The 11,301-nt window shown below is 40.3% G+C and overlaps 2 protein-coding genes across 6 annotated transcripts; one reads left to right on the forward strand and one right to left on the reverse strand.

Annotated features, from left to right (window-relative positions):
* The first annotated feature begins 234 nt into the window (after window positions 1-234).
* Window positions 235-6,100, forward strand: poc5 (POC5 centriolar protein homolog (Chlamydomonas)). Of its 4 annotated transcripts, none has more exons than XM_088375220.1 (14): window positions 235-327; window positions 2,001-2,111; window positions 2,201-2,382; window positions 2,899-3,075; window positions 3,163-3,267; window positions 3,416-3,595; window positions 3,830-4,016; window positions 4,166-4,245; window positions 4,327-4,494; window positions 4,622-4,718; window positions 4,920-5,035; window positions 5,130-5,222; window positions 5,374-5,544; window positions 5,617-6,100. In XM_088375220.1, the coding sequence occupies exons 2-14, from the start codon at window positions 2,018-2,020 to the stop codon at window positions 5,740-5,742; spliced, it is 1,776 nt and encodes a 591-aa protein (XP_088231346.1). In that variant the 5' UTR covers window positions 235-327; window positions 2,001-2,017; the 3' UTR covers window positions 5,743-6,100. The 4 variants fall into 4 exon arrangements, with proteins under 4 accessions (XP_088231346.1, XP_088231344.1, XP_088231347.1 ...); XM_088375218.1 differs by lacking the exon at window positions 235-327 and adding an exon at window positions 1,424-1,590; XM_088375219.1 differs by lacking the exon at window positions 235-327 and adding an exon at window positions 1,613-1,908.
* Window positions 5,846-11,236, reverse strand: ankdd1b (ankyrin repeat and death domain containing 1B). 2 transcript variants are annotated; one of them, XM_088375216.1, is made up of 15 exons: window positions 10,685-11,236; window positions 9,972-10,072; window positions 9,803-9,901; window positions 9,633-9,731; window positions 9,401-9,505; window positions 9,029-9,133; window positions 8,811-8,909; window positions 7,965-8,063; window positions 7,761-7,859; window positions 7,591-7,689; window positions 7,418-7,516; window positions 7,209-7,304; window positions 6,800-7,001; window positions 6,322-6,453; window positions 5,846-6,210 (listed from the first exon to the last, which is right to left on the reverse strand). In XM_088375216.1, the coding sequence occupies exons 1-15, from the start codon at window positions 10,980-10,982 to the stop codon at window positions 6,155-6,157; spliced, it is 1,788 nt and encodes a 595-aa protein (XP_088231342.1). In that variant the 5' UTR covers window positions 10,983-11,236; the 3' UTR covers window positions 5,846-6,154. The 2 variants fall into 2 exon arrangements, with proteins under 2 accessions (XP_088231342.1, XP_088231343.1); XM_088375217.1 differs by having other exon boundaries at window positions 10,564-10,704.
* Window positions 11,237-11,301: the final 65 nt, after the last annotated feature.

Consider the following 11,301-nt stretch of genomic DNA (forward strand, 5'->3'; position numbering starts at 1 on the left):
TGTACAGGACAGTAGAATGACCCTCAGACACACACACACACACACACACATGCATGCAGGCAATTTCCCTTCCTTCAAGGCTTCAATAAGTATACAAGAGATGATTGTGTCTTTTCATTTTCTTATTTTATAGATTGGCTACTTTACAGTGTCATTTCTTCAGTGGTGAAGAAACGATGTAATAAAGTATTTACAAAACTATAAAGGCTGTATTCACTTTGTGAGATATTGTATGTGTAGACCCTCCACAACGCCGTGTGAGGCAATCTGGTTCCCTTGCAGATGCAGAACACTCTGCAGCTCACAACTCACCGAGAGATGATAAAGGTAATATACAGCAGCCAGCAGGTTTTGTGGGGGTTCACAAATACGCTGTCCATTTCACTAAGCCTTTCTGTCAGAAACATGACATGTGCCCTGCCAAACTCTGACCTCATCCCTGGATCCGCTGTCAAAAGGGATTTAGCTTTAGAACATTAAAAATAAATGCGAGCCAGTTTCTTCCGAATGCATATGACATCATTTTGTCAGTTTGTACCACCTTACTGTTTCCCCACTGATACCCGTATGGTAAACCAGAACCCCCAGGCCTCGGCTCCATCTGCAGCTCTCATTTTAGCTTTAGTGCTTTAACTGTCATGGAGTGGTGCACAGGGATGTAAAATCCACACGGGCTGATTGGTAATGATCTCCCTGGCTCGTTTCCCGTATTGCTTTTTAGTACAGCCTTTCTCTCGCCACCGCCTACTCCCCGCAGAATTTAATTAAGATATTGACATAAACGTATTCTCGGATAAAGAGCTTCACTTGTCTGATTCAGCATTCTCAGCATTCTATTTTTGTTCTTGAACAATAATCTATATGTATATCTTTATCTGTATCTACATCCATACATATCTATATCCATATGAAACATGGCAGCATCCTATGTACTATGTGTATGAGCTAAAGTCCAGAAGGGAAAAGCAAATTGGGCCTATGATTATTGGCCTGGAACAGATTGAACACGCTGAAATCGTGTGCTGAGAGAAGGGTGAGAGAGTTTGAAAAAGAAAACAAGAGGGGTAGTCTAAGTAGTTTTAAGCACTCGTGTTGCTAAAATGGACACTATTTGGTTTAATTTAACATTGATTGATTTAATGATTGTAGTCAATCAAATTAATTCATCACATTATCGTCACATTCCTAAAATGAATTAGGGATATATCGTTGGGAACAGAACAAAAAGAGAGAAGACATCTCCATTCACAAAATATATTTGAGCGCATTATTCAACTAGACTCTAGTTACTAGAGTGTATATGGTGATAAAAATAAATAAATTAAATTAAAAAAAACACTTGTGACGCGTCTCCATCCTGTTATTCTACTCTAGTTGATCGACACCAGGAACACACGGGAGGCTTTATAAGGCGATTTGAGCTCCGCCTGCCTCTTTCAACTTAGCGTTACCAGGAAACAATATAACCAATCAGAGTTGCGTGTATTTGGCTGTGCTCTCTGAGTACCCAATAAGATACTCTGTTGTTGACTTGCTGCTGGATTTCAAACGATTTAGCAAGCTTCTCCCAACCGACGAGTTACCAGGAAGGTAAAGCTAAGAAATATTCTCTTTTGTAATATAAATATTATTTCCCCATATTTAAATCACAAATCACCTTTACTCTTTTACCCTTTTAGTTACAGTGTGTTGTCGAAAATTTGCAGTGAATCTGAAAAGGAACAATTATAAATTTGTTCATTTTACTGTGTTACGTTTTAGCACCTTTGGTCGTGTTATTTTGTCGGTACTTTTTCGTATTAGTTTTATACATCAAAGCTATTTTGATCCTAACTTGCTGAATTTTTCTTTACTGTCTTTGTTATAAATTGGTTCGGCACCATTTAGATCGGAAACTTTAAATCTAAGGTAGAATTGTAATGGTTATTTCCCCTCATATTAAGCTAGATTGTTATTCATGTCCTAAGCATCAGTATAACGCCGCGATGATATTTCTGCAGCTCACATCCCTGTCTAGATGTCTTCAGATGATGAGCCCTATGTCCCAGTATTGCCTACGGAATCATTGTCTACAAGACGTCCTAATCCACAGGAAATTTCACAAATAGCAGGTATTGCAGAGTTCTGAGTTTCTCCCTGACCAACACCTCTTTGACTATTTGGGTTGTTAAGTCTCTGATCTGTTTGTGTTTGCTACTAGAGAGGACGGAGAACACTACTCGCAGAGATTTGAGAAACAGAGACACTTCGCAAGATGCAGCTGAGAGTGCACAACCAAATAGTCAAGGCTACATTGACTACACTGAAATGGATCTCTTCACCTCTGAGGAGAATATTACCAGGATGGAAACATTTCTTGACACATGGAGCCAAAACCTGAAGGTCAGTTTAGTGACATGGTTTTTCTTAAATGTCTTCCAGACGTTTCAAAATGAGCCCAAAAATGGAATTGCAATAATGAATGCCAGTTTTGTTGTGTATTCGTGCAATATGTGATGTAATATCACAAATGATTGTTATTCTAACAATAAAGCCTTCAAGGTCAAACATATTTTAAAGCTATATTTCCCCATACGAAGTTATGTAAAGTATTTTTTATTTTAGGCTTTAACATCATAAAGCCTGTGATAGCTGTTTAATAACCGTTGCCTCATATTAAATGTCATGGCAAAAAAAAAATAGTTAGCAAAAAAAAAATTGCTAATTTAAAATGTAAAAAAAAAAAATGTATGTGTGTGTCAAATGTATAAATCAAAGTACGGTTTTCTTGTATAAACAACAGTCATAAGAATTGTTTTTTAACGATTATGGCGATTTGTAGTTATGGAGTGTAATAATTGAGGTTGTGACTGCATTTTGATTAATAACACAGCTCATGTCCCCCTCTCTGCCAATCAGACCAATGTGCTGAGGGAGCTGATGGACTGGAGGCTGGCCTTGATAAATCAACACAGGCGAGAGTTGCAAAAGGAAAGGGACTGCCGTTCAGTCGAAACCGAGGCCTACAAGGCAGAGGTGGAACGTCTGAATAATCTGCTACACACCTCTGAGACTTCCAACAAGCGAAACGACGAGGTGCACACATGAAGCATTGTATATGATAACCATCTAGCATAATGAAATTTGCATGGGCTGATCGTTAAGTACTGTCCCCTCCTTCAGATGGTTAGAAATCTGAATGTGGTGTTGAACAAACAAAAACAGAAGCTTGAAAAGACGAGCGCCTTCACCAAATGGAAACTTCAGTATAGCAAAGCCAAAAAGGAGGTAGAGTGATTCAGTCTGCGCCCCCATGATTTAGAATTTCTAGATTGTCCACAGCATTCACCAATAGACACAGTTTTGAATGTGTGGCGGAATCGTTTTCATAGTATTTATTTCAGTGACTTACTGCACATTGTCTGTTCCTTTTCAGGCCTTTACTAGCAAGATGGCGCAGCAGCACTATGATTTGCGTCTGAAAAGGAAAGCGTGGTTGATGTGGCACTCTGCCTACCTGAAGGTGTGGAAGGCCAGGATGGAACAGGCATGTCGCGCAAAAGCAGAAGAAGTGTGCAACCGGCTGTCGGAAAATTACGAGGCGCAGATTCAAACGGTGGGTATGGTCCCCACATAGCGGTATGAAAGCCTATGTTACCGTTTTCAAAGTTTTGTTAGTACAATGTTTAGAATCGTGTTTCTATTTACTGCGAGAGATTGTCTATGAGTAAATTGTATTTGACTCCTGTAGGAGTCGACCTAGAGCAAAACAAACAAGCAATTTATGCCGTTCTGCTACTTCATCACGGTCAGTAGATAATAACGTTTGTGTTTTCTTTGTCCATTTTAGATGACTAAGGAACACAATGAGGCTTTAACGAAGGCACACGCAGAGATCGAGAGACTGCAACTTGAGCAAGAACACAAAGAAGTGTGTATGAGGAAAGCCCTGATGAGGGGTGTGTGTGCTCTCAACATGGAGACCCTCCACTTGTTTAATCCCACGGATGGAGAACCCCAAAACCATGACTGGTATGGTATGTAATGACACACACCTTTTGAGTTCTGAAGGTATTGGGGGGGCACTTTTCAATGAAGGAGAAAATCTAAATTGGTTCCATGCGTTTCAGTCTATAATTCCCACTGAGCAATTCTGTTTATGAAAAGACTACTTTGCTCACTACAGATCCCAATTTTCCTCCTGATGACCCTCCACCTCCACCCAGCTCATACCCACACGGGCCAGGCCCTGGCTTCCACGATCAGGTGAGTAACAGAGTCGCAGTGTTTCCAAGTCAATCTTGTAACCGTGTAAGTACATTCAATATGTACTAATCGTTTCAACAGGGAGGTGCGGGTGCGGGGATGAGCAGCCAACAAAAACCTACGAAAAGTGGAACGGCTCGCAGTTCCACCCAGCATGTCGGCAAGAGTATGCGAAGCAATCTGGAGATGGGGAGTGTGGCTCCACCTATGAGCTCCGCTCCAGTGGACTACCATCATCTGGTGACACAGGTACATTTAGAACGTGAAGTAGGCTACAATAGTTCTCTTGGTGTGTTTGTTGTTCTTTACAAAGGATAGTAATAGTTTTTCCAGTGTGTATAAAATATTATGTTTTTTCCTCTACGTTTTTTCTAAGCAAACTCTTGGTCAGGCTACCGCCTCCAAATATCCTCGCTCCTCTCAACACGGCGCCACTGGAGGCTGGTCTTCGTCCAGAATGCACGCCAGCACCTGTAATGTCCACTCTATTCATGATGTTGACTACATTCAAAAGAAATCACAAATGCAAATTCCCACACGACTAAACGTGATATCAAAGAGCCACCAGCTATTTGACACTCACTAGAAACCATTTTGCTATTACATCTCGTATATGCAATGCCATAAAAATATTGTGGACGTTTTGGTTTTTCAGTGAATATTTTACTCAGCAGACCCTCCACCACCTTGGGATGAGCCGGATTCTGCAGCCATGGCTCAATGTCCTGGTAGCAGCCCGGTTCACTTTGACCATCCAAAGTCTCCTACCCAACATGAAGACAATAGCATGGTATGACAGAACTGTCGTCTTGATTGAATCTCTTCTGTAATCCCATAACATCACCTTCCATGTAAATATCATCCCTTGCATTGCTTTTCTTCAGATGGGCGTGTGGTACACCAGGGAAGTCTTTCCGTCCCAATCAGCTGCTCACGGTTCTTTGCCACAAGGGGCTGCCATAAGTTTCCACAAACAGGTGTGCTGCTTTATTTTCTTATGAATAACTTTTCACCAGGTGGCAAAAGACAATCGTTTTCTGGTAGCAAATTCTTACACGATTTTAGCAATCTTAACGGACTTATTTTGCCCTTGCTCGTGGCCTCACTAAATGCTAATCGTCTCCATAGACCTCTGCGCGGATAATCACGGCTGGCCATCAGAAATCGGCAAAAACGATAACAGCCCGCATTACAGCGCAACCTTTTGCCGCGAAGAATGTACGCAGCAGCTGCCAAGTGATGGGGGTATCACCGTCCATGACCTCCATTGTTGTCGAACGCCATCAACCTATTACACAGGTATGGAAGGATAAAGTATTTCTACAAACGTGTTGGAATCTAATCTACCCCCGCCTCTTTCTTTTCTCTAAGCACACGATTGCTGTTACTGCCAAAAGTGTTCGCCCTTCCCAGCAGGGTACCCGCACATCCACTGTTGTGAAGTCATCCTCCAGAACAAACCCTTTTAATGGACACTCTATCAAAGTAGTTGATTAATTAAATTACACACACGTCTCATACAAACCAGCATTTTCTAGATGAAGGATTTTACCGACTATGCAACAACTCTGTGATTATTACTGTGGGTGTAGCTTTACAATTTCTTTCTTTTTTTCTTTTATTGGGGTAAAAAGCAATTGAACAATTATTCATGGTGGGATCCACCCATGTAAATATTTTAACAGTGCAGCTTTCAAAGTGAAGCTTTTTATTTAATTTAATGTTAATATTCAGGAAAATGTGCATGTATAATAGACATATTGTATTTTAGTGCATTTTAGAACATCAAACCAAACCTCAGGTGCTTTTTTTTAAATGCATAATAAATTATTTTTAGAGTCACCTTTCTATACAAGTGTCTTGTAAGTGATGTTATATTAAAAAAATTTAAAAAATGTCACACCCGCAATCATGAAACTCTGCAGCTCTTACTGCTGACACTCTCTGATTGCGTCCGTATCTTTTCTGTAAGAAAGAAAAAAGTGGAAAAAAATTACAACATTCAAACCAACACAAATTGTACATTTAAGGACTTTTCCCTGTAAACCCACTAAAAATATTTTAAAAATGAAATACCTGCAACTCCGCTATGTCCTGTGTGGACAAGGGCCTGATAGAGTTCTATGAGAAGACTTTTCCCCCCCAACTCAGCTCCGTGGAGCCAGATCAGAAACATCCTGTTGCCGTGTTCTTTATAACTATGCTGACCTATGAACAAATACATAGCACATAAATAAAATAAACTTTTCATCCTAGTTTAGTAATCAATTGATTCAGCCACATTTCTTAACTATAAGCCACGGTACAAAATCTAAGGTACAACACAAATCTTTTCACTGTACTGGTCAAATGTCCAATTTGGCCTTTCCAAATTTTCTGTTCATGGAAGTTTTTGAGATCCTTAATGGAAATTTTCAAATCACCAATTTCTAAAACCCCAATTGTATATGTTTGCAGTATTAACCTTCTTTTACACAATTGTAAAAATAAATCAAATTCTTAACTTGCCTAATGTGTAAGGTGACACTGGCCAAAAGTAATTAGACACATTTACCCGTCCACTGGCTTTCGATGGCTGACACTTGCTCTAGAGTGAATCCCCAGTGTTCAGCCAGACGCTTCCAGTCTCCTGCCTTCAGAAGCTCGTAGGCCAGGCGCCAGGTAATCGAGCGGATCTGCTTGGTCTCATTGCGGTGGTCCAGTTTGAATGTTAGCGGATACTCGCTGTGAACATTCTCATAACAATCTGGGTTGGCCTGAAGGGGGTATTAAATCCTGTCAGTGGGTTGATAAATATTACCAGCTTTGGAAGATACATGAAAAGGCTTATTGGTCCCCTCGACATTTGCAATATGAATGTCACATTTGAGCATATTGAAAATCAATCAAATTAAATAGGAATTAAATGGTCACTTTTGATGAATATGACTGACAATGCAACATGCGTTGAAAAAGTGTCTCACATTCTTCAATGCGTTGTATCGTTCTGCCTTGATAATCATGTCCACGATGATCACCTCATCTGCTCTAGCGGCCACACCCAGCGCCGTCTTTCCCTGCTACAAGTGCGCCCAAATAATAAGCATTCAAAGAATGTATTAAAATACAACATGAAGAGGATTTTTATCAATAACAAACATCTGAATGTGTCAAAGTTGAGGTCATTCCTTACCCGGTCTTGGAACGTCAAATCAACTTCAGTTTTCAGTAGCATTTCCACCACATCGATTCTTGCCAGCTCAGCAGCAAGATGCATCGCAGACTGAAACCTCTTAACACAAAGCGTGTTCATCACATGTGGTTTTAAGCTTCTTTTACTATTGATTGTCAATCTTTACATTTTACCTTATTGGTGATATACAAGTTGCATCCTGCCTCCAATAGATAATGGATGACGGGGATGTGGCTGTTCTTAACTGCCAGGTGGAGAGGAACTTCCAAGTCCTTGAGCATGTATGAAGTGTCGGTTGATAATGCCGTTCCTTCACTTACGATGAATGGAGAAGACATAGTACCTCATTCTGAAAATCTGTGTGGGCTTTATATTGTAGGAGAAGTCGGACAAGGGATGCATCTCCTTGCTCTGAAACTGGGTGAAGGGCGCTGCATTTTCTCTGCAAAAAAAAAAATTGGAGTTACCACAAACAGACATGTCGCACAAAGGGTTAAGCTGATGCTATTAAAATTGTGCCACGTGTCTTGAGTGTGTGAAGCTGTACTTTTGTTTGGATGTTGGGGTTGCAGCCGGCTTCCAGCAAAGCCAGGACACATTGTTCCTGAGCGTTCGCGGCAGCCTGGTACAAAGCAGTCTCACCGTCCTAAAACACACACAGCTCATCAGGGGCAACGATCAATGGCTGAATACCAAGAATACCAAATACTGCGTTTAAAAATAAAACTGTGACCTTGCGTTAAAAAATCAAAAAAACTATTATTTCTTGAAATGATGTGGATATTTCTATCAGGTAAAAAAAGATATATTTCTCAAGTATAGACATAATGAAAACCAAAATTGTAAGGTTTTTGAATATTGAATACTTTTTTTTTTTAAACCATCACTGATGCTGATTATTATGTATAAATGTGATTTGCATGCTGTTCTTCATGTGGAATTATTGTGCTGCTGTCTTTTAGCCAGAACAGCTTTGAAATGGAGATTCTCAATGTCAATTCTCTCATTCCTAGTTAAATAAAGAGAGAAGGGCTGAATCGTTGATCAAATTCAAACTGTGAGGCGGATGTGCTTCATTATTATACATCAGTATGAAAATGGAAAGTTAGAAAACAACTGTGGTTACATCCCTGGGCACCTCCTTAAACCAATATTTTTCAGAACATTTCAGAACTCTGCTTTTATACACACAATCCACAAAAGACATGCCATTACAATTGCATGTTTAGTCACAAACATCAAGTTATTTGACTGCGCAAAACAGTCTGAATTCAAATCACTGCACAAATTAATCATTCAATAGATTTGGACCTCCAATGCATTGTCCAGTGAGACCACACAGTTGCATAGTAGCTACTTTATGATAGTGAAGGTGTTTCATATGATTGTCTACCATATTAACTTCATCTCGAACATCAAAGCTGAGCAGCAGCAGATGGACAGCGTCCAAGTGGCCGTTCCTGGCAGCTAAGTGCAGGGGCGTGTCTCCTCTCTGGCAAGAAGGGAGGGAGGAGAGCCGATTGCATCAAAGTGGCTTTGACTTTGAGCTTTGATGCAGCAATGACCCACACAGACTGGAAAGCAGCAATGACTCATACACACACTACGAACCTTGTTGGGCTTCATGGTGGCCATGTTGTAGTACGGCTCCATCAGCATCTCCAACATTTGCACGCAGCCATGCTCTGCCGCCATAGCAAATGCACGGTGGCCTGACTGAAAGGCAACGATTGAGACACAAATGCATTTCATCTGAATCTGCTTTTATCAATATGGATTCATAGCATCACGAAGGCTTTTTTAGAATTTTCTCGGACTATTAATATACACGTACTAAATTTGTATACAAAAAAAAACGAGTCACCCTATCCTCCATTGTCTATATCCTCAATAGCGTTACATTGTTGCTGAGTATTCATATTACAAATATCTCCTTTGTATTAATGGCACTATTAAAACACTACAACTTCTCAAATGGAATACATGATCATCTTTGTCCAGTTCTTTCATTTGCAGGTCGTTGATAATGTAGTCCACTATGTCAATATGATTGTTGATAGCAGCACAGTGCATGATGTTCAGTCCTTCCTGCAGGGGGGAAATCAAAAGCTCTATTTAGAAAGCCGATCTTTATCAAAATGTTAATGAAACACACGAGTGAAGATGTATTTGTAAAATATGGCCCATATGGCTTGGACAGCACAGTTCAAATCACCTCATTTTCCACATTCTGTTCTGCTCCAGCCCATACTAATGATTTCAGGATGTCCAAGCTGCCAAACCAGGCCGCTAAATGAATGGGTGCCACACCAAACTGGAACACACATTGGGATTTGGAGGAACATTTGTGATCTTTTGTTGTTACACTTCACAGCTTCTCCTTACCTTGTCCCGCTGATCCACTTGCACCCTACGTCGTAGAAGCAGCTCAACCGCTTCCTTGTTTTTCCCAGCCACTGCATAGTGAAGAGCTGTTCGATTGTGCTGGATGGCAACATAAAAAAACAAAATTACGATGGACTCAAGGCGTAATGACTTGGTAGAGGACACTCACCGCATTCTTTGCATTGGCATTCAACCCCTTTCCAAGTGTCCTCATTGCAGCCACATCATTGCTCTTAGCTGCTTCAATAAACAGCTTCTCTGTTTGCAGTACTATTGCGCAACACACAGCAGGTAGATTACACAAATATCGACAAGTGTATATCGCAATTTACGATATATCTTTTAAAGTTTTTGCTAATTTTGCCTTCATTTTTCTTTATAATAAAACCAGTTCTATTGGCTTCCAGAATGTTTATTTGTGCTGTATTTTACAGTAAGTCAACTTAACTAGAAAATGGCAGACTGATTCCCTTGTTGAAGAAAAATAAAAGGGTTAAACTTTCTGCTTGTGCACAGCCAATAACGACAAAACTGACATTGTAGCACTTCTCAGTGCAGATGAATAATGACCCTAAACATAATGTGAAAGCAATCCAATACTTTTTGAAGGCCTGGAAGTTGTATACAAGTCAGTGGCATTATTTTTGACCCAATAGACTCAAGGATGCTTAGCACTTGCCCGAGATGCAAGGCACACAAGTAAGGGCGTTGCAGTAAAAGCCTGGCAACACATCTCCAGGAAGGAACTAGAATTTACTTACCTGCTTGCCTCAGTGCTTTTTTTTTTTAACACATTAAACGCCACTACTCAAGGTCGATGACAATTATCTTAAACCTAAAACATTTATTCTGCGCACTTCTTAGCATTTCTTGTGTACTCACACATCTCTTTGTTGTCAAAGCTGTTTTCCGTCTTGTCTTCTGTGTTCTTGTTCAAAGCTGTATCAACAAATTCCTTGACTGGTTCCTGTTTCATCCACTTCCAAGAATCCAAATTCTCTCGCTTGGGAACATGTCTCCTTATCATTTCCTTCAAAGCCAAAGCTTTCTTCTCCATTGTTACGTTCTTGAGTTGCAATCGCCTAATGGATAAGCAACGGAGGATTCTACTTTTGTGTGTCCCAGCAGCGCTTAACCAAATACCTGAAGAACCTGATGGGAAGATCAACCCGAGACTCATTGCTCAACACTGAAGGGCTGATCCGTATTTGCTTAGCAAGATCGCACGCATCAGACATCATCCAAGTGTTTGGAAAAGATCAACAATAATCCCTACATGTTTTCAGCTGGTCCAACTAGTCATCAGATGTGTTTGGCCCCTAAATAAAAATGTATACATAAAACTAACATTTAATTCTTTGGTATATACAGTACACTGACTGAATGCTTTTTATTGTAATAAATTAAAAGTAACTACCATCAAAGAGGGCCTTACATCCTCCAATTTGTCTGTATGCGGCCCAGGGAAGAAAAAGTCTGAACACCCTTGCTCCAACTGC

This window comes from Syngnathus floridae, chromosome 5, assembly GCF_059516105.1.
Source record: "Syngnathus floridae isolate MCC-2025c chromosome 5, RoL_Sflo_1.0, whole genome shotgun sequence".
In the NCBI taxonomy this organism is placed as follows: Eukaryota; Metazoa; Chordata; class Actinopteri; order Syngnathiformes; family Syngnathidae; genus Syngnathus; species Syngnathus floridae.